This window comes from Lichenostomus cassidix, chromosome 1Aa (assembly GCF_008360975.1).
Source record: "Lichenostomus cassidix isolate B80296 chromosome 1Aa, HeHo_3.0, whole genome shotgun sequence".
NCBI lineage: Eukaryota > Metazoa > Chordata > Aves > Passeriformes > Meliphagidae > Lichenostomus > Lichenostomus cassidix.
Window position 1 is genome coordinate 20,587,491 of NC_139480.1, and position 22,486 is coordinate 20,609,976.

General features: G+C 36.0%; 1 protein-coding gene across 4 annotated transcripts in view; it reads left to right on the forward strand.

The window, feature by feature from the left end:
• Nucleotides 1-741: 741 nt before the first annotated feature.
• The window catches only part of POT1 (protection of telomeres 1), a 56,786-nt gene continuing 35,041 nt past the window's right edge, over nt 742-22,486 (forward strand). For 2 of the 4 annotated variants that reach the window (XM_085041935.1, XM_085041952.1), the window contains exons 1-8: nt 742-1,209; nt 1,836-1,921; nt 4,481-4,614; nt 8,714-8,786; nt 10,138-10,229; nt 14,129-14,239; nt 15,413-15,460; nt 16,535-16,649. In XM_085041935.1, coding sequence (XP_084898061.1) covers nt 4,492-4,614; nt 8,714-8,786; nt 10,138-10,229; nt 14,129-14,239; nt 15,413-15,460; nt 16,535-16,649 — 562 coding nt within the window. In that variant the 5' untranslated portion in view covers nt 742-1,209; nt 1,836-1,921; nt 4,481-4,491. The remainder of the gene's footprint in view (nt 1,210-1,835; nt 1,922-4,480; nt 4,615-8,713; nt 8,787-10,137; nt 10,230-14,128; nt 14,240-15,412; nt 15,461-16,534; nt 16,650-22,486) is intronic. The other 2 variants (XM_085041925.1, XM_085041943.1) reach the window with 2 other exon arrangements.

Consider the following 22,486-nt stretch of genomic DNA (forward strand, 5'->3'; position numbering starts at 1 on the left):
TCCTGGAGAGCAGTATGACTACCATTGAAAAACAGAAGTAAAAATTGTGGGAAAACAGACTTCAGGCTCAAGTTCTTGCAGACCCAATTACTGTTTTGTTGACACAAACAGCTGGGGTATTCTTTTACCAAAACTCTGCTTATATACAGCCGCCTAATTTTTCCTCTTTTGATTCTATACAGGACAGGACATAAACTCCAATTCCTCTAGACTTAACTTTATATAAAAGAATTTATACAATAATTTATTTTCTTTTCTAGGAGAATTTAATAGTACATTCAGAAAAAGTAACTGGAAACAGAAGCAGCAAAAGACCAAGTAACCATTTCAATTACTCTGGAGTGCAACTCGACGCTTCCAAATTATTTTAATTTACCTATAATATATAAGCTTTCCACGATTTCACTTCATCATAATTTTAATTGCTAAACAGAGATCTTACAGCCATGAAAAAGCAGCTGCAGAACAGAAAAGCGCAGAGCATCAGTAAGTTCCAGTCCATCCCTGTCCCTCCCTGTCCCTCTCCCCTCAGGACAGCTCTGCCTGCCGCCGCCTGTGCGCGTGCGCGCGCCTCCTGGGCATGCGCAGTGAGCGGGCGGTGCGCGGGGCGGGCGGAAGTGACGCAGCGGGCGGCGCGGCGGGATAGGGACCGGACTGGGCTAGCGGGGAGCGGCGGGATAGGGACAGGGACAGGGCTAACGGGGAGCGGTGGCACTCGGGCCAGGGCCAGGGCCAGGGCTAACGCTAACGGGCAGCGATGTGCTAGGGACAGGGCTAGCGGGGAGCGGCGGCACTCGGGACAGGCGGCTCTGCGGGCCCGGCTGTGCTTCCCGCCCTGACACACCCCCTCCCTCCCTCCCTCCCTCCCGCCTTCCCGCAGCTGCCCTGCGCTGGGCTCTGCTCCGGGAAGTGAGTCCCCGCACATTGCGCTACGGGTTTGGAAGTTCCTTATCGGGCACTGAGTAAGCCGAAAGTGGAGTTTTATTGGTAGTACGCCTGTGCTGGTACATCTGAGGTCTTGGTTTTAAAGATCTCGGCTTCTCGTAACTGATGGATTGACCTTCTGGAACGATTAGTTCATATCTGGTGGAGTGTGAGGTCTGCAGAGCAGCGCTGTCCTGAGGCCTCCGCTTTGCAGGGCGGTGCTGCTCTTTAGAGCTGAAGTACTGTTGCGATAATAACGGCTGTGTAAGAATCCATTTGCCCCAGGTAACGTTTGATTGTGGTCTCTTTTGCACAATGTCGTAGGAGTAAATTTTAATGTGGAATAAAGGATATTTTGTTTGTGTAAGAAATCTAGATGTGTTCTAATGCAAGTACCACCTGTGTAATCAAGAGTAAGAATAGCCTGGAACATAGTGCTAAAAGAAGTGCCTGAAGAGCTGCAGCAAGAGCAAGCTGAAGCCTTGCAGCTAAAGGAATACTAAGGGCCTTGCAGCTAAGGGCTACTGACTTGATTTCTCCTTCTGTTTTAGTTGACCTGACATGAGAATTCTTAAGGAAGTAAAAAATTACAAAGTTAGACTTTTGCAAAAATTCTAGACAGACCACACGCTTTGTTCACTGATAATCCTCTTGAATTCCTTAAGACTGCTGTATGTCAAAAGCTTTCTCTTGTGACTGCAGGTTGGATTTGTGGTAGTTCTGTACTGCATATTCTGTTCAAGCTGCAAATGTTCATTTTTATGATAAAATTCTGCATAAAATAAAGTCGGAGTGTATGGCTGTGTCTACATGTGAGTGGTTTTAAACTGAAGCATTAACTATATAATACTCATTTTAAATTTTGCGCAGTTTAGTTTGAGAATTGCACTGACAAATATTTGTGTTTACAGGGGCTTCAGGTATCTACCACTGTGACTGGCCACATCAGTGAGATGCTGATGCTCTTTGCTATTCCTTCATTCTTCATGAAACTCTGGTGAGGTTTCCTCCAGAAGTCCACACAGTCATGTGTTTTATTCTCTTTTATTTCCCAAAAATGACATTATTTTCTTTATGTAATTTTTTCTATGACTGAAGTGTTTCTTGGTTGTAGAGAAAGGCCTGAATTTTCCAATTTTCCTCTCACTTCTTGTGTTTTCTTTGGGTTTCCGCTCCAAAGATAATTTCTTACTAGTTCTTGAAGAAAAGTTTTGTTCTAGAGGAGACTACAGTATACTTTGTACTTCATTACTATGCTAATTGCCATACAAATTTTGACTATTTCATTTGCATAGAAAATCGTGGAGGAAGGTGATGCCCCAGAAGACAGGCTGGAAATAAAACCCCATAGACAGGTGTCTATAGAGCAGGTATTTGTTTATTGCAGTGCTGGTGGTTTATTTATACAGTAAATTTCACTTAGTATTACTATGTCACTATAACATCGTCATATATGTCCCGGAACTAATTTTTGTAGCATTTTATAGAAGTTGTAGCTTCTAATACCTCACTAGTCAAAGCAGTTGACAGAGGCGGAACAGCATCTGCACCTTTGTAGCAGACTTTTACCTCTCCTTCAGCTCAAGCAGAAATTGAAACCCTACTGTACCTCCAAGCTTTCTGCTGCCACAGGTTGACCCAGGCTGGAAGCCAGGTGTCTACCAAAGCCAATCTTATCATTCAGGAGGATGGGGAGAGAAAATACAGCTAAAACCTTGTGGGATGAGACAGGGAGATCACTCACCATTTACATGGACAAAAGAGTCTCAGTGTAATTTTACTTACTGGGGATCAAATCAGGGTAGGATAATGAGAAATAAGAACTAATCTAAAGACCTTTCCCCTACCTCTCCCATCTTCTGGGCGGAGCTCCACTCCCAGTTTCTCCCCTCCCCGTGAGCAGTGCAGGGGACACAGAACAAGGATTGTGGTCAGCTCATAATGCTTCCTCTCCGCCTCCTTCCTCATGTAAATTAGAGGCTAAGTAAAAACAAAAGCCAGTCATCCTACGTGTAGCCTTGCAGCTGAGACATCCTTGAACCAAAGTATTTTCTTGATATCTCATGAGTGACTGTGACTTCTTGCTTCTATCTGTTAGACAAGAATAACAGCACTCGGGAGTTTCCCAGAAAATGGGGAAGGAGAAAGGAAGGTCACTCACAACAAGAGAAATAGTCATGAGTTATTAGTGAAGTCTGATATCTTTGGATACTGGAGTGACAGTAAGGTGGATTTTTGATTTTTCTGAAGAGTAAGCTATTTTTTTGAAAAAATGGCTATCATATTGCAGTCTGCACCTATATGCATTGACTTATGCTTATAACTTATGATCCAGTGGTCTTTCCATTTTGCAATGGTTTCCCAATTCCATTTCATTATAACTAAATATTTTGTAGGAATTCAGTCTGCTTAGCTCTGAAAAAGCTCTTTTGAACTGAAACTGAAATGTAGGTTAAGCTTTTATTGAGTAAAATGCTAAGTTTTTGTGTCCATTCCAAACTATAGGAAATACTTTCTTTTCTGTCCTTTACTACCATATAAAAATTGCTAAAACTCTGTTTGAAATTAGGATTGTGACTATAATACTGCCATCTGGGTTTTTAGAGAACAGAAAGCATTTTTTCTTAGTTTATTAAAACTTACTAGAAACAGAAGATTGATAATGTTGTGGCTTTCCTGTAGATACCCTCTTGAAATAAAAATTATACAGCAAAGACTAAAGATACATCCAGAAGAAATGAGAGGACCATGTAATGAGAAAATACAGCTATTACTATTTATTGCTAGATGACTTTTTTCTATTTCTCTTATGTGTAACTTCACTATACTAGACTACTCTTCCTCGCCCCTGTTGTCAGCATTATAACACTATCACTAGTAATTTCTTTCATTGACTTTTAGCACAGTGAGGGCAGACAATAGATGACACAGTCATACATTTCTTGGCTTTTTCCCAGTGCCTTCCGAGCTTAGCATCTGTAGATACCCATCTTATTTCCTTTTTTGCTTTTTCATTACTTGATTCATTGATGAATGCTTTTCGATCTGTACATAAGCATTTTTTGTTCATTTTAAATTAAATGACAGAAGTTTTAATTTCTTGCAGTCAAATTTTCTTACAGGGGAAAAACTGAGTATAAAGACTTTGTCCATGACCTTGTGCTGGGGAAGGAGTCATTCAAAGTCTTTGCTGGCTTTTTATCTGCATTTCTGTATATAAAATGTTAACATTGTTTACATTAGCCTGTGCATTTTTATGCATTCCTATTTATTTATATGTAAAGTAATATTTTATTGCCATTTATGGTGTTGGAATGTTTGAAAAATCAAATAATTTAGATAGTTGTCTATTGCCAAGGAAATGTTAACTTTCTCTATTGCTATTTATGGTACTAAGAGATGAGGCCAATCCTTCTGAAGATTCTTAGTCTTACATATTTAAACTGTCTTGTTATGAAATAGACAAGTATTCCCCTTCTGAGTAAGCTGCAACTTCTAATAACTCTTAATTTGAGCCAGCTGAGGAGCTTCAGAACTCTTTATAATTTGTGTTTAGATAAAGCAGCTATGCCTGTTCAGTTGCTGAAGATCATTAAAGGACAATCTGAGACTCCACTACCAAGCCATTTGCAGAGGGAGAGTCTGCAGCATTTGCAAGAAGGCTGTGATCATACCAACAAATACATTCAGGTAAACTGACCAGTAAAAAAAAAATTGTCCTGCTTTGAAATAACTCCTGCTACATTAGCATGGCGCCTCCATATTCCAGCTCAGTTGGTCACTTGCTGCAGCTGTGTCTTTGTGTTGATCTGTTGCATATCTTTAAGCAGTGGAAAATGATGACCTTGTTAAACTTCATTGCATGTTGCTATTGCCTTTGTTGATTCAGAGTCCTGCCCTTTTTGCTTACGTTATCAGACTAAGATTTTATTAGAGTTTCTCTTTTCACAGTTTATAAGCTGTGGACCAATTTGAAAACTCATTAATATGCAGAATGCTGTGCTAAAAGTGGAGGGACTGGGGGAGGTTAAGTGGTATTTTGTTTTAAAAAAGTAGTAATAAGCACCTCAGTCCTGTTAAAGATCAGATTTCAGAGTAATGACTTCTAAAGTAGTTTTTCTTTCGTATGAAACAATGCAATATCCAGTTGTATGAAAAGTGTTGTTTGTAGCAACTACCAGCATCAAGACAAAATTAGGTTTTTTTTATCATTACTAAGTGTGCACTTATGTTTGACAGCAATCCCGAATATACTTCAGATTGGAAGTATAATCATGCTATGCTAGTGAAATGCAGAAATATTTTTCTCATGAGTGAAACAAGTATTCTCTGTAAAATGCAGTGTCAATTCTTGAGTGTGTTCTTTTTTTATCCTGTTTAACTGTTTTTGTGTGGCTGTGAGAATGTTTTAGTCATCCCTGATGCTTATGTGTCAGGAAATCAGCATTAACTAAGGCTTGCTTTCAGTATTTTACTGAAAGAACAAGGGGAGAAATTAGGCAGTCTAGTTCTGTAGAAAACCTAAGTTGTCTTTAATCCTCTAAAAAAAGTCACAAGCATTTTAAAAATATGAGCTGAACTGATCTAATGTTTTTCTGTATCCAAAAAAACCATTTATGCTTCCACAGCTGTGTATTCTCAGTTTCCAACTCTAGTGCTTATGTGATCCTGGGATTGAGTCCATTCATGAGAAGGACACTGGCAGAAGACCATCCATATTGATGGAGAGAGGATAATTTTCTGCTGCTTTCACTCTGCACTGGTTCATTGTGGTGTCAAATTGACATTAGGAGTGGTGCACTTCGGTATAGCGAAGGAGCAAAACTGCCCTGTTAGGAAGCAGGCAGCAGTTGAGTGGTAGAGGAGGTGATTTGATTGAGAATGATCCAGCCTCCCTTGGGTCTTGTGAAGGAACAAATGGAAACATCAATAATCACTGCTGCTAGCAAACGGGTTTTATCCCTCGGGGTGTAGTTTCCTGTCCCTGTTCACCTGCAGGATATATAGAGTTTCCTGCTTTGAAGAGCTATGTCTGCAAGCAGCCCTGACATGGAAGAGCAGGGATTCTTGTTCAGAAGGAAGAGGTGAAGGAGAAAAAAAATGGATTACAAATTAGAAAATGTTTCTGCCAAAATAAATGTTTCCATTAGGAAAGCAGACCAATTATTACCAGACTATGATTTAAAGCATACATGAAGTGCTGTAGCTGATTCTGAAAGGGAAAGTGTATATAATGTCTTTCTCAGACTTCAGCCTTATGTGAAGTGAACTTCATGCTGCTGCTGACATGGATTAGTAGGTAAATCAGCTTGGCATAAAAACAGCACAACTGGAGAGCTGATAAAGCTGGTGCTAATGCACCATTAAATGTGTAGGAAAATCCAGTTCTGCAGGCTGAGCTTGAAGTGAACCTTAGAATGCACTGATGTTAGGTTGTCTTAATGGTGGCACACCGTCACTCTAGACCTGCCAAAATAGGGATCAGGTCCTGCTTTGACAAGAAGGGAAGGGCAAAGGAGGATTTTATGGAATGTGTTCTGGGAAAAGCAAGAAAAATCATTTGCGATGATTCTGTCTGGCTTGTGTGCCAGTCCTTTCATTCTTCTGCATATTTTTTTCTTCCTGGCATCTCTTTGAACACTGCAAGCTTCTAATTTGTGGAAAAATGGCACAAGCGATGTTTGTACCTCCTCAGTCATCATGTCTGGTAACTAAAGATGGTGCCTTCTCCCATTAGTTCATCATCCTCTGGATTTTGCTGTGGTGAAGCTGAACGAAACCTGAAAATCAGCTGCCAGATCAGCTACAGAACCAGACTGAGGGCATATGAAATGCAGAGGGTTTTGGGAAAAGTTTGCTTCTGAGCTCAAGTAGTGCAGGATTTTTGGAGGAAGAATCAATTTGAGCAAATTTTGCTAATGTTACTTTTGAAGTTTGAAGCCCAAGAATTTCAGGCATATGGAGAAAGCAATGGGGCAGTATGAGGAAGTGAGTTGTCACTGGGGAAGAGAACTATTGTGTAGGTGTTTGGGATACAATGGAAAGTGGAGAGGCCAGACCATTGTAGCAAAGAATGTGCTTCCAGAATTCAAAAACTCTTTGGAAGATACTGGGATGTAAAAGGAAAAATAAAAAATAAAGGTGGTCCAAAAGCAGTCACTATCTCATCAATGTATTCCACTTTTAAATAGTGTCCTGGTGCAGACTGAAATTTCTTACTAAGAAAAACATACATATGTAAATGCTGAGCATTCCTGAGGTGAGTGTTTCGCTGCAAAGACTTTATTACAAGAAAAGTTCTGTAGTCTCTTACTTATCTGTGAGTACAGTTCAAGACAATATCAACAAGAGCAATTATGTGTGTGTGTATATATATATATGCATATATGTGTGTGTGAATATATATAAAAAGTGAAATTTTAAAAAAAGTTGTAATTTTGAAAACTAATAAGAAACCTTACTGTTTTTAATAGCTAGGTTCCTACTCTTCACAGAGAAGACTAATGAGTTTTGTAAGGAGACTTAATTATCAAATTATTTTGGAAGTCAGAATCTGCAAATAATGTTGAGATTTTGTGGAGTTATATTATTGCTCTATAAAACATCTAAATCTAAATCTTGATTTAGATTACTCCTCAGCATGTTGTAGGACAAATTTTACTCTGAAGTGCCTCTGGAGTAACAATTCACTGCTGCATATTTTATTTTGATTTGGTTTAAAAAGCATTTGCTAGCATTTAAGTCAAGTTTCCCACTGAATATGTGTACTGTAAAATCACTGCAGTTTACCTGACTGTCCTCTTAGTGTTGCTTTTGTACATTTATAGGCAGATTGCCCTGCTCTCCTTTTACAAGAAACATTTTAGTCTATTTTTGTGCTGTTTGTGTAGTTTTTTAAAAACATTTTATACAGTCTGTTTTCAATATTTTTATTTTTCTTTATTGAACCAATTTTTGTGGCTTTATCGTTGAGAAGGATATAGTACCTTACCTGCTATACTGTGAAAGAATGCACTTGACTGACATTTTTGGTACCGTTGATGAAGCCATCTTTCTAACTAGATGTGTTTGTTCCAAACAGATGTTAACATCACTGAAGTTGCTGAACTGTGATTTTTGCTTCAATGTGACTTCAGCATCACAATAAAAAGAGTGTTTTTAATTAATTGTTAAATCATAGCATCTTTTAGAGCATTTGTATTATTGCCAAATAATTAGGACACCACAGTTTCAAAACTTTGTGATACTCTTCTCACAGCTGTATTTTTTTTCACGGAAGATTATTTATCTTCATATGCATCTGTTATATCTTGACTGTGATTCTGTGCTGATATTTGTGTTGTAATCCTTTGCAAATATTTTTTGAGAAATTGCTGTATTTTTTAATATTTTGATCACTACCTCTTTAGATGCCTTTTGGGGTTTGTGCTAAATCTAGTCTTTTATGCTATTTTTGTAACTGGTAAAAATTACATATATAGTTCCGTAGCTGCTATTTTATTGTTTAATTTAGGGTTATCATCTACACAGTAGCATCTAAGTAGTATTGATATGTAATACTTCCTTTGTTATATCTCAAGAATGTTGCTTTTTACTGCTGTCTATAGCAATTTTTTTGTTGGTTTTTTTTGTTAAGAATTTAGATGACAATTTGCTCTTATTCCTTAAATTACACCTTTTTTAGCTTACAGGTGTTTCAGCTGTTATCAGTATTTCAGTAACTTAGAGGCGTACAGTCTTAGTTCACAACATTTTATTTTGGATTTTTTTTTTTTTTTTTGCTTTTTAGGGAGTAGTTACTCTTTCTTACCCATTAACAAAACTCAAAGATGGAACAGACTTTTTCAAGATTGTTCTTCAAGGTACTACATTTAAGTATACATTTTAAATCTATGCTACTACATTACCTGCTTCTGTTTAGTGTTCAATAAAATGTTACATATAAAATATTCTCTAAAACTGTTAATTTTCCACTAAAAAAGGTTTATCTAAAACTTATGCCAGATAGGTTAATGGAAACATTACAGTCTTTATTTTCAGAAGACTTCTTGTTGCATAATTTTTTTAAAGATCATCCTGGAAATGTATTAGATATATGTGTAGCTTTAATACTATATTTTCAAACTACTTATCATAAGAAGGACTAAGAAAATTGCACACATAGTAGTTACTACATAATATACATAGCAAATAGTACACTAGTGCACATTTAATGTAGGTCAGTATTTTGATTAGCAGCAAAGTATTTGTGTTTCCTTCTGTTTTAATCTAAGCACTTAAGAAAAGGAAATTTCACCTTACTACTCAAGTATTTGAACATCAGTAGCTAGATCAGCACTTTGAAAGACCTAAGTTGTTCATCATGTAATAAATGATACAAAAAAAAATAATGTGTTCCTTTTAAGTCTTAAGATTATCGCCCCCTCCAGTCAGGAGGGTGGAGGAGGTAATTTGTCAGGAGTCTGTTGGATTCAAGGAACTTTTCATTTCCTTCCATTTGATTCTCAGCTTATTCCTTACAGTGGCTGGAGAATTATCACTTGCTCCCTCTAAGCAGCAGGCTTGGGGTGTGCAGGTCCTGCATGGTGACACTGCTCGTGACTGGTGTTAGCAGAGGTGAATGAAGTTGATGGGACCTTAGTCTCCCTGCTGGCTTCAGGGTTCTCAGAGGGATGCTTAACCTCCCTGAGTCTTGCTGATTTCAGTGACTGCTCAGGAGAGGAGCGAGTTTCTGCACGTTGTCCATGTAAACATAAGTTTGCACATCTAAATCACTGACGTTTTTTCTGAAACAGTAAAAGGTAGAAAACTCTTAAAATAACAGCATAATTTCTGCTTCAGTCCTCGTGAAAGGTTATTAATTAATATGTCTATGTCCTGGAATATCTTCAGTTTGTAATAAATTCTGCAATAGGATCTGTGTTAATGTGACTGCATAATATTTCCTCTCTAACAGTATACATTGAACTATCCAAGTGGAAATCTTTGCCATTTCTATTTAATGTACACTGGTGTACAACATCATATTTTAAATGGTGCTGTTATGAAGAATATCCTGAGCAGTATACCTATAGGTAGCAATTTTTTTGTTTGTAGATTAATTGAAAAGTGTTAGATTCTGTAGATCAATTTGTTTTGCAAATGTCTTGCCATTGCTGTTTTGTTTTGGAGAAGGTGTAGTGATTGGGATCACTTTTGCTTTTTTCCCACTAGATTCGGAAAACTTGTGTTCCCCGATCAACAGCATCAATATTTCAATATATGGAAAAATGGCAGAGGACTGTGCGAGGATTATACACCGTGGGGTAAAAAAGCCACCAAAGCATACATACATACATATTCTTGTTTTACGAGTTGTTTTTCACAGATATATGTTGACTTGTCTTGTCTTAGTCTACCTATCCCTAAATAGAAATAGTCTGTTCAGTCCCTTCAAATCTATAAATATGAACCGGAACAAAAAAAGAGTATTTGCTTATGTAAATTCTTTCTCACACTAATATTGAAATAAAGCAATTCTTTTTATCAGTGCTGTTTACTTGGCAAGCAAAGGATCATGAATATAGATCATAGAGAAGTCACCCATTTATATTCCTATTTTGAATGTTTGGCCATTGGATAAGATATATTTTAGATTAATTTAAGAGACAGTTACACTAAAAGATTTTTTTAAAGATTTCAAAACTTTGTATACAGGGGTTTTTATTGACTTGGTGCTGGTGTCTTGTTTTGTCAGGGATAGAAGCTTGGTTTGATTAGCTCCAGGTAAAAGACTTAGACAAGTCAGTCTGTGAGTTTGTAAGACAGTGTGTTGCCACTAATGAAGGAAAACAAGATAAAAAACAACTATCTCAATCTTTTTAAAAGATTGCCTGTCAGTTTACTGACATTTCAGTATGAGCCAAATACCAAATTAAAAATACTATATGATACATTATGAGCTCATGTTAGTGCTTTTTCATTTGTGATACACATTCTCACTGAATTACAGAATGATTTGGGCTGGAAAGCACCTTTAAGGATGAACCAGTTACAACCCCCCTGCCATGGGCAGGGACATATTTCACTACATTATATTCCTCCAAAGCCCTATCCAGCCCTGACTTTGAACACTGCCAAGATGGGGCATCCACAGCTTCTCTGGGCAAATTACAGTCTTTGTACAGATTTCTCACTTCCATGGAATTTTGACAGGGAAGCCATGGTGGGAGTTCCTGAACTAATTTGCTAAATATGCAAGCTGCAGAATCTTTTGAAATTCAATGAACAAACCAATTTTGTCCCAATAAAAATACAAATCTTGAACAGGGCGCTGAGTGGCAATTAGAAGACAAAAAGATCAGTACTGAAGAGCTGAGTAGGAAACTACAGCCCACGGGCAAAAATCCTGAGATGTCTGTGTGCTAAAACCAGAGTTTGTTCTTCCCCAGTGAGCTGAACCTTCATGGTCCTTTCCATATGTCTCAAACGAGATTTTAATTTTGGAGGAATATGATTATGAGGAAAAAATCATTTCTGAAGCTAGCAGGGTTTGAAAAAAAAAAACCAACATTTTTTAGCTGCTAAAGAATTACTTCTGTAAGTTCCATTTCAGATTTTAGTATTTTTTATTTTCTGTACTGTTCTTGGCATAGTGTAAGAACTTTGGCTAAGTAGCCAGGGGGAGGAGCTGGCAATTTCCAAAAATATGAGTAACCATGTTGTCTCCTGAGAGTCTTCTAATATAACAGAATAACCATCAGGGAAAGTATTGTCCTTCCTGTATTTCACACTTCTTGAATGAGGGAAATAGGATTTCTATTTGCCATTTAAAAATGTTGGTTGAATCTGATACTTTCTATATGCAATACTGTCCTGTTGACATGAAAATCCACCAATTTATGTAAATAACCTTTAATTCCCAAGCCAATTATGAGAACTTCTTAGCTAAAGGTGAACTGGAAACGAATCTATTTTGAAAACTAATACAGCATTAAATTTCAAAGCACTGTGTGAATATTATGAAATTTTTTTGCAGATTTAGAAACAGCAAGTTATAGCCTGTCGAAGTTGACTGTGAATTTGTAGAAAATCTGAGAATGTATCTGTTCTTTCTGCCTGTAGAGCTAGATTTTGAAGTTAGTGCTGTCTTTTCCTTGTGGAAATTGCACAGGCCTTTCACAGGGTTTTGTTTGTGGCTTTTTTTTTTTTAATGTGATGCTACATATGGCATATGTATTATATGAAAGTAATCACTAGTGACCTAATATTACTCACAAAAGTTTTCATTTATTATGAGCCTGTTAAAAGGCTGAGTCTACCTAATTCTGAAGTTCCTTCTGACACAGGAGAGCAAGACAAGTCAGCTGTACGGAGCTCCAATCCTCACTCAGCAACCACATCCCAGAATCTTGTGCAGCCTACAGTCTCATATAATGCTGAAATGGGAATAATGTATAAGCAAGGAGTAGCTTTTAAGGTGAAGGTTGATTTTGCTGCTGAAGGAGCATTCTGGGTAGCATCAGCTAACAGTGAATGGAAAGACACATAGTAATACCTGATTTCTGCAAAATTCATGGAGTTTCCTGAAGTTTATATTTGTGTGTTTCTGTATCTGGAAAGAATTAAACAACTTCCATGCACGTTAGCAGGATAGTATGTTAGTGGTGCAAGGAATACTGAGTGTTCTAATTGACTTGACACATTTTAACTTAGCTTTGAGTATGGCTTACTTCTTGGTGACTTATATACTACTTTTTAGTCAAAGTATACATTGTATTCCCATTTGTGACACTACCTGAAAATCACCATGTCCTAAGTAGTTTCATTGTGAATTAAACTGTCTGATTAAATTTGTGTTTTCTGCAGAAATTTTTTCCCCAATGTTTTAATAACTAAATATATCACTGTCACTTAATCTAGCAGCCTTTCTTTTTCTTGCACAAAACATTAAGGTTTTGGATCTTAAATCATGCAGAGTAGCATTATCGGATTGCTGAAATAGCAAAAAAAGCGCTGTCATAGTGCAATATTTCGCTAAAACTGTCAACTTTAATCAGAATACTCTTTTATTTGTTGTAATCAAATAAACACACAAACAAAACTCATTCAATAAAAGTTTATCCAAGTGCTTTTGGTAGAAGCTTGAATAGAAATAGGGTTCCAAGTCTAATGTGTTTATTGGAATGGAGCACACCGGCTCAGCCTTGCTATATAGTTCTAATAACAAGGGAGATGACTATGAAGGAGCTTTATATTGTATCAGATGGCTTTTTTCTTTAATCACCTCTGATTACCTAAAGCTATTTAACGTAATTTTCCATCTTCTCCTACTTCTTCATTTTTAGGGGGTTTTTTTGGTGGGCTGTTTGTTTCGTTTTTGGTTTTTGTTTTGTTGTTGTTGGGTTTTTTGTTGGTTTTTTGTTTGTTTGTGTTTGTTTGGGGTTTTTGTGTGGGGTTTTTTTGGGTTTTTTTTGTTTTGTTTGAGTTTTTTGCTTTTTTTTTAAATTTGGTGAGGTTGCTGATAAAAACATGAAGTGCTGCTGGGACTTGAATCATGGCATAAATCCTCCTTTTCTTTTTCATTTTGTGATGTCTGAGGAACTTTTTACCAAAGTGAAAATAGAGTTGCAATTGCTTTCTTTGCCAGAATCTCGGGAGTGATGCCACAGAAGTTTGTAATTCCCCTTTTGCTACCAGAAACCTACCTATTGACTGACCCATCTATTTGACTTTTAAGGAAGATGTTGGCCCAGCCAAAATATTTACAAGGAGAGTTTCTTAAAAGTGCAGCTATAACTCAATGAGAAAGAACGTTTTATCACTGCTGATCCAATGTGTGATTTCTTTTCTACCTTGGTTAAGCTAACCAGAAAAGAGTCAGTCTTTAGTGTATGCAAAGAGGAATGATGCTTTCACATTATTCAGCGTGAATCTTCCTCCCTAGGCCTTGTCAAAAATAGCACTCAGTTAAAGTAGCATCAAAGGTGTGAAAATTTTAGCAGAATTTAAAAGAAAAAAGGCTTTGTGGCATTTGTTTTAAATATAAATTCCATGGATAGAAGAACTAAATTGGTAAACTTAAAGGCAGTTTTTGCAATTTGTTCAGGATTTTTGTTTCTTCAGTGTCTTGAGACGTCAGGTTGAAATTTCACATCATATACTCTTAAAATAGAGCATGTGATACAGCCTGTGTAATTTTGTGTTTATTGTTCTGTCCCCATAGGAAACCTTCATAGTTGCAGGATTTAAGGTGATAAAATCGCCTACAGTGAGCGAGGTTGGTAGACATGGTTGTCATCTGGAAGTGTCTGAAGAAGCTGGATCAGCCATTTACGTATGTGGTTGCCCAACTTTTTTTTTTTTTTAATGTCCAAAATACTTATGTTAACATTTTGTTTTATAGTAGAAAAACCAGCAAAATCTATTAGAAACTGAAAAGCTGCAGATTATTTTACTTTGTTCATCAGGAAACAAGACACGTTTGTGTCTGTGTGCACATGTAGTTTTATAATAACTGTAACCACATTATTTCCCAGGTAGATTTGTACTTGTCAAGGGCAGGAATTTGACTTCAGTTGACTTTAGATAGATTCCTAGAGCTGTTTAAACTACTGTTGTGAATAACACATTTCAATAATGCACACAAGATAGAGGGTTCAAGAGTGATTTCAGGTCTATAATTTTTAGTTTTCTCTGATCTGTGAGTTTGTTCTGCTTTAACTCAAATCAGTCATTTCCTTTCAAATACATGCATTGCTATAATCTAAATTTTATAAAGAATTGTACCCTTTTGTCCTAAGTAAAATATTTGTTCTTTTATGCTATTTTCACATCAGTGCTTTTATCTGTTTAGTTGCTGTCTAATTAAATCCTAAATTTAAGATAAGCCCCAGGCTGGGCTGTGGCCTTAGGCTGGTGGCTGAGCCCTGCATTCCTCACAGAGACATGGGGTGTGTTGGCTTTTCATCAACTCACCATTTTAAAAGGCCTTACACTAAAAGTGTCTGGCTTATAAGGAAGGCTCAAAAGGCTTAGGAACTATCTTTAAATAAAATTTATCCTATTCTGGTGAATTTTTCCTGACTTTTTAAAATTTTTTTCACCTGAAGGAAAGTAACAAGTCATTGAGAATAGATCTTCTCTAAACATTGACATGTACAAAACTTAAACCCATTTAAGTTCTTTGTTAAGCAGCTGCAGTTTTTAATTTGTGGCCTCCAACTTTCAAATGCTACTCTATTAACATGACCTAATATATTCAACTAAGTGACTTCAGAAAATGTATTATTTTGAAGAAACTTTTGTTTGAGTGTAACTGCAGTAAATATTTATTTTTTTCTGTAGCTAAAATTTTACTAGATTCCAAGGTGATTAATATAGCAAAAATGTCTGTAGGGCTAGTTTGTATCTCTTTATGGTGTTGTGTTTGCTTTAAAGTTATCAAATGTTATATTTGCAGTTCTTTCAATTTTGTAATCATAAAGTTTGTTATTTTTTTTCTCCACAGATTTACACTAAACCAGGAGCAACTGCTGCTTCAGAAGCTGCATCTGTGGTGAGTTTGTATTTAGGATATTTTTAAATCACATGAGATTAACTGCATGTAAATAAGAATGTGTGGAATTAGTTTTTGTTTCTGTTTAATTTAATTCCATACTCTTATACCGGCAGTCATTTAGCTTTTGCAAATAATATATCCTGAACACAAAATAATGTATGAAGAAAAGTTTTCTATACTTGTAATATAGTTCCCATCTCGATCTCCAAACAGACTTCATGTTGGTTTCGAAAACTTGAACAATCAGACTTCGGGTACTGATCTTAACATTTGTTTTAATTGCTGTTCAGAACAATCCTTTATGTGTCTAAATTAAAATTCTAGAGGAAATAGTATATAAAAGGCATAGGAACTGGTTTATAAAGTTTAAATGTTCTTTATAATGATGTTAAAGATTCAGTACCAATGGTAATAGAGCTCATTTGTCATACTGTTTTTATTTAGCATTTCATTTTTTCAGTATAGTCCTTGAAAACCACAATTACCAATGTTTGACAGAACCTGTAATCTTTAAAAAGAGTCTAATCAGCATATATTACAACCTTAAAATGAAAGGACAATGGTCCTTGAACTGTAAAAAGTAGTCCTTAATTTCTTTAATCCTCCAGCAGTTGTGCTATTTTAATTGAAAGATGGGCACAGTGGCTATGAGAAGTGACCCCCCCTGCCAGCCAAAGACAATGATTCTGTGCAGTGACACTGCCAAGCAGAAATACAGAGCTATGTATGTATGTGCTTTAAAAATGCTCTGGATGGGCATGTTAAAACAGATCATGAAAAAATTGTCTTTCGTGGTTTTTTATTGTACTGACTTTTACTCACCTGGTTCATATATTGAAACTTACTTGAACTAACTGTTTGGCTTATTGTAAGGAAGATTTAATTCACAAAAATAAATTAAAAGTCTTTTGTGCTCTCTGAATCTAAAGTGAATAATATATAAAGAAACAGATAATTTCTTTTAAGATGAAATAAACATGTCTGAGGATAAATGATGTTAAAAGACAAAATTCTGTATGAATGTTAGAATAATTTTTTCTTCTGTTCCCTCATTTTATCATGCCTTTTCAGTCTGTTTCTCCAAAATATGTGTATACTCCCCTGAATCATCTTAAAGATGGAACTATAGTGAACTTGTATGGTGTTGTGAAATTCTTCAAGCCTCCATATGTTAGCAAAGGAACTGGTACGTACAATGTTCGAGAGATTTGAAATCTCCAGACAGAACTTTCTTACTATGTTTGTTAAAAATCAGCCAGGACCTCAACTTGTCATGATCCTTTGACCATAGCTTTGACCAGCTAATAACCAAGGAAACAGAACAAAAAGATATGAGCTATCAGTCCGTTTAGGCAGACTGGTGGAGATAGCAAATGAAGAAAGTTCTTAAAGGAGATTTGTCATTTGTCCAGCTATTGTAACAAGACTTTGTGGAACTGAGGACTTGGAACATCTTAATTAGACAAGCACAGATTGCTCAAAATCATTAAGGCAGCCCTTCCTTCCAGATATGTTAGAATAGTGAAGTTAAATGCACTGGCTTTCAAAGTAGCATGTGTCTGAAGCGGCTAGGAGAGATTTTTTTTTTCAATTGAGTTATTTGTCAAGTTAATCACTTGAATTTCATAACTAGTAGAAATTTAATAGGGAAAATGATTATTTAACAACTAGTCCTTGCCTAAATATCATTAATAAGTTCCTAATAGCTCTTCCCTGTATTTTTTCAGTTAGTATTATTGAAATAACACCACAATATCAGTGGAGAACAGGGACACAATTTGATGTTTCTTATTTTTGAAGATAGTTGTAATTCACTTGCTACTTTATAATGAAAATCTCTAAAACAGTATTATTTTAAGGTTTTGAGTAAAAATATTTACTAATCAGTCCAATATTTCAGTGTTGTTTTTTGACTTTTTTTTTTGCACAATCCAGAGTGATGTCTGCTTGAGAGGGTGCAAAATGGTCAATGATTGTTCTGCATTGTCAAGGCATGAAATGGCTCTCGTCAGAAAATTCTGTTTTCGCGTTAGATCTGGCCCAGTCCTGCACTAATACATTCACTGGCACTATTAATAGAGTCGTGGAGCTTTAAGCTGGTGCCTACTGGAAGCATGGAAAGTGGGGCCACTGTACTTAATCCGCATGGGTCTTCATTGACTACATACATATGCCCTGGGGGATTAGATGCTGCTCCTTCTTACATGTATTAAGAGTGAAGCTTTGCACTGTGTTCCCACTGAAAGGGGGTACCTCTGGAGTGGTTCCTAATTTGGTCTTGTCAGTTTATATAATCTATAATTCAAAGTTCATAATTGCTATTACCATTATTGCATTAGGTGAGTGTTAAAACACTGATGAATGAAATGAGTTTTCAGGATGTTCATAAACTATTTATTGCAGAGAAAGTTCTTTTAGCTAAGCACACTTTTGTTCAGGCCTATAGCTTCAAATGTCTATGCGAGAGCTTTACAAGTTATGAAAACTGTCCAATGAGGAACTTCAGGTCCTGCTTGGTGCAAGACACAGATGGGATTTTGTCTGCTAGAAGATCAATTGGAAATGTTCAAAACCATATTCTAACCTTCCTTTGTCAGTAGTTTAAGGATCTTAAGGTATTTTAAATTTCTAACAAAGATGATATTCTCCGGTCCCCACTTCCTTAACCCCAGGATATCTCCCATATTTAGCCTTGAGATTAAAAAAAAAAACCAAAAACCACTAAATAGAAGAAAAAAGAACCTCTCTCTTTGGAGTATCCAGTTACAGAGATTATGTGCTTGACCATGAAAGTTTTAGGACATTACAACTTGACACTACTGCTTCCCCACCCTTTTTTTTCATGTAGATATTAGTCAGTGTTTTCCATGAAGTGGGAACGAATGCAAGAAGAATCATTGCTGCTGGTTAACAATGTCATAGAATTAATGTCCTGTTTTCCTGGGGAAACCTCCATCTAGCATTTTATTATAGAAATATGCAGTATATTTGTATGTAACATATTGAATTAAAATCTCATTTTATCCTACCTAGACATGCATGTAGATTGTAACAGTTTTATTTTTATGAAGTATTTTTTAGAATCAAAATTAGTAAAGGATAGCAATTTCAGAAAATACAATTCTGAAAAGCTTGAACACTTCCAGGTCAATAGTTCTACATGCCCAAAATGCAGCTTATCATAAATCAGATTCTTAAAGTATTTTGAAGTCTGAAGTTTTTTTTTTTTAGTTTCAATTTTTGTTTGATCTTGAGTTAAGTTCATAAAAAAGCCCAGAATTTGTTTAAAACTGTGTAGCTGAAAGAAAGAACTTTACTTTAAACTATACCATTTGGTCAAGTTGAATTACAATGGTCAATTTTTACTAAGTAATAGCAAACCAACTTTAGAGTGCAAAGCAAAGCTATCACAGAATGTTGTGTGTGTTAGTTTGAAAACAAACCAGTGGGATATTGCAAGTCAGGATTAAAATTGAATAGGAAAAATTAAACATAAGTGAAATAATACAAGGAAAAGCACTGACAAAGCCAGATACAACCTGACACCCTGTTAGGATGGTGGTAGCAGTCCAAGTGAAGTATTTCAGTTGAAGTGGTGATCCTGTGAAGGTCTGGTCTCCAGCTGAAGGTCCAGAGGCAGCTCTTGTCCTCTGGGAACCCAGTAGACAGGACTGACTTGAGCAGTTCCAAAGCCAGGTTATATCCAGGTGGGAATGCTTGGCTCCTCCCTCCTGGGCGGAGCATCTCACAATAGGATGAGATAATTCCATGAGTCATGCGGTGGGTTCTTGATGGCTCATTAACAGTTATCAGGGGTGAGTCATAGCAGGAGATAACAGCTAATGCCCCACAGCTGGTGGTAATAGAATACTAAATACATCTGTGTTGTAACCTAGGACATTGTGGTACCCATTGTGAGGAAGCACACTCAGTTAAATTTGCAGTAGTTTTTCCTACAAAGTATTGTGTTCCAGTTTGGGGTTTTTTTCCAAATCATAATATTGAGGATTTATTTAAATTTTGCAGAACAGAGTAAGAACTGTTGCAGAGGTAAAGATAGTGATTTCATTTCTGGACCCCTAGAGATTAGAATAATAGTCTTTTCCCTTCTGTTAACAGTGGTTTATATGCATTTCTTTTTAAAATAACCACTGTTTCTTATCAAAAAATATAGAAGATAAATAAAAGATAAAAAGATGTTTAAAGTAAATAAAAAAAAAACAACTAGTTGAATAAATAGTTAATAGAAATTTCAACGCAGTTACTTTGATGTACAATTTACAAATTATGGCATTGAAGCATCTGTTTAGCCAGATGCTTCGGGTAGTTACTAAATTGTTTGTATGTCTAAAGTGTATCACCATGTTAGAAAAACAAGCTCTAGTAAAGCAGTTTGATTCTTTAGAGGTTTTGTTTTGGGCTTCTGCAATATATGTTTGAATGTACATATATACACACACGCATAGGAGTGTGTAATTTTTGTATTTTTCTTCCTCTCTTGTTGAAATGTAAGTGGTAAATTAGCTGTTTCAGCTGCTTCATGTTAGTGCAGACACTTGTGTATTGAACAGCCCCAGTAATTCTTGAAAACAATATTAATGTTCCATTTAGTTTTGAAGAGAGAATCATTTGCTACAATAATTTCTCCTTTTTTGGTGTGTATTGAAATAAAAGAAACAGAATGCAATCTTTAATTAGAGTCCCTGACTGCTAACAATATTGCCAAAAACCTTTTTATCTCTTTGAAGGGGGAAGTTATGGGTTCAGGATAGTGTGTTTTCCACCTAAATGTTATTGAAGATTAAATATGTGATTGCCTAAAAGGGAGTGTGTAATTAGATTGCTGCTTTCCACCTGAAAAATTTATGCAGCATATTTGTCAGGAACTGCTGAAGTCCTTAGTAAAACGAAAATAAATGTTTAATCAATAAATACTAAACAACTTTTTAGTCCTACAGTATCAATAACTAGAATCTGGAAAGCTTTTGTAGCAGTTCTGGTTTTCTTATTGTATGTGAAGCTGTGGGGTTTGGGGCTTCCGTGTTTGTTTTTTGTCTATCTGTACACACTGGAGAAATGCTGACTTTCTGCTCATGCTGGTGACTGGCATAACAGGCCATAAAAGAGTGGCCATAAAGTCAGGACCTAGAAGCTTGACAATCAGCATTCTCTATGCAGACAGTGTAACCTTCTACTGATTACCAAATAGTCATGGGTTTGTTATGAAATGAAATAAAGAACTCATTAACAGGTTACAGCAATTGTATTTTTAAAGAACAATAAAGACTAGTCTAAAGAATATTAAAAGCATGTAAGATGCATGCAGACCATCACTGTCCTTCCATTTAAATGAAAGATCAGCTGTGTCTCCTTGTTTCCATAAACTTACAAACACCCATTCTGGCCTGTTACAAGCATCCTTAAAAGTAGCTGTCCCTGGCAGGTGGTCCCTCACATGATGTTAAGCCTGAGTGAGGCTATCACTTCATAATAATTAAATGTATTAAAAAAAAGGTAGGTGCAGTTTGAGGTTCTGTGTAGTGTCAACCAAAATGCAGTGCTTTTACTGAGACAGTCTAGTATGAAAGTAAAAAGCTTTCTTCTATAGCATACAAATTTACTGAGCTGAGCATCCATTGTGTCATATTTTTAAGACTGATTATTACAAGTAATATCTACCAGTGGTAAAAGTTCTCTTTTAAAGAAAATCAGTGGATTTTTTTTATCAGTGGAGTAAATTTCTCTAATAAAGGAAAATTGTCTCAAAATATGTAAACTTCCATTATTTATTTATTTATTTATTAGCTTGGTAACAAAGGGATTTTGCTTTGTTGGAAAGTATATGAAGAAAAATCAAAAGTGTTGCCAGTGACATTATATTGTTTTCTTTAACACTAGCACATTATTTAAATTCAGGAATTCTGTTTAGAGTTTGACTCACTGTTTTTTCAGAAAAAATGAATTTATTCACTGATCTATAATGCTACTGTGGAAAACAGAAAACAATTTTCACAGTTCAGCTGGAAAAGACAGGTGGCTTTTTATTCTTAGTCTTCAAAAAGGACTTTGCTGAATGAGGATTTAATTTTAAAAAAATCAGTCTCTATATTTTGTTCTCAAAGACTTCTATTGTAATTAGGTTTAGAGTGATGTTTTGAGGTGATAGAGAGGAATGGAAGACTAAAGTCAGAGAACCTGTATTATGTACAAAGTGTTCCCAGGCTATGTAAAGCAAGTGTAATATTTTATAGTGCTTTGACTAGGATGATTATGCTAATTACACAGAAAATTGAGGCAGTGTGTTAACTTCTACCATTAAATAGGCAGCTGCACATGTATGAAGCTGACTAGGTTGTATAATCACAGCATCAAAGAGTAACCACAATTTTAATGTGCAATGTTTTTGCTATTTCCTCTTGATTCTGACGTTGGATTGTATCAGTGCACTGTAGCATGCTATTCTGTATCCCCAAAGGATTGTAAATCTATGGACCATATGGGTTTTTCTTCTTAATTGCTCATTTTGCTCATATTTGCAACAGATCTGTTAAGTTAACCTCTAGAATTCATACCCAAAGAAATACAACAATCAGTCTTTGGATGTCAGTAGTAAATACTTGCAGTTTTGTCAGCCAGTGACTGGAGTTTATTCGTGAAATTCCTGGCGAAGGATGTCAAAATAGGCTTTATGTGGACTTTGTGCCTTGGGTGGGAGTGTGCAAAAGAGTGATCTCAGTGACTTCTGCATGCAAAAGTTGATAATTCATCGTTATTCAGTCTGTAAAAATCATGGGAAGGAAGAAGAGTACTAGTTTTATAGAAATACAGAAGGTTTTTATATCTGTAAGAAAAATTTTATTTTTTGGTAAGCCTTCAGTGGATTTTTTTCATCACTTCATTCACTCAAATCATTAGGGAATTTAAACTTTTAAGTGTAAATGATAGTAAAATTTAAGGGTGTATGTGCTGGAAATGGAAGAATATTTCTTTTGATGCATGTATTTTATTCCAGGTTTGCATACC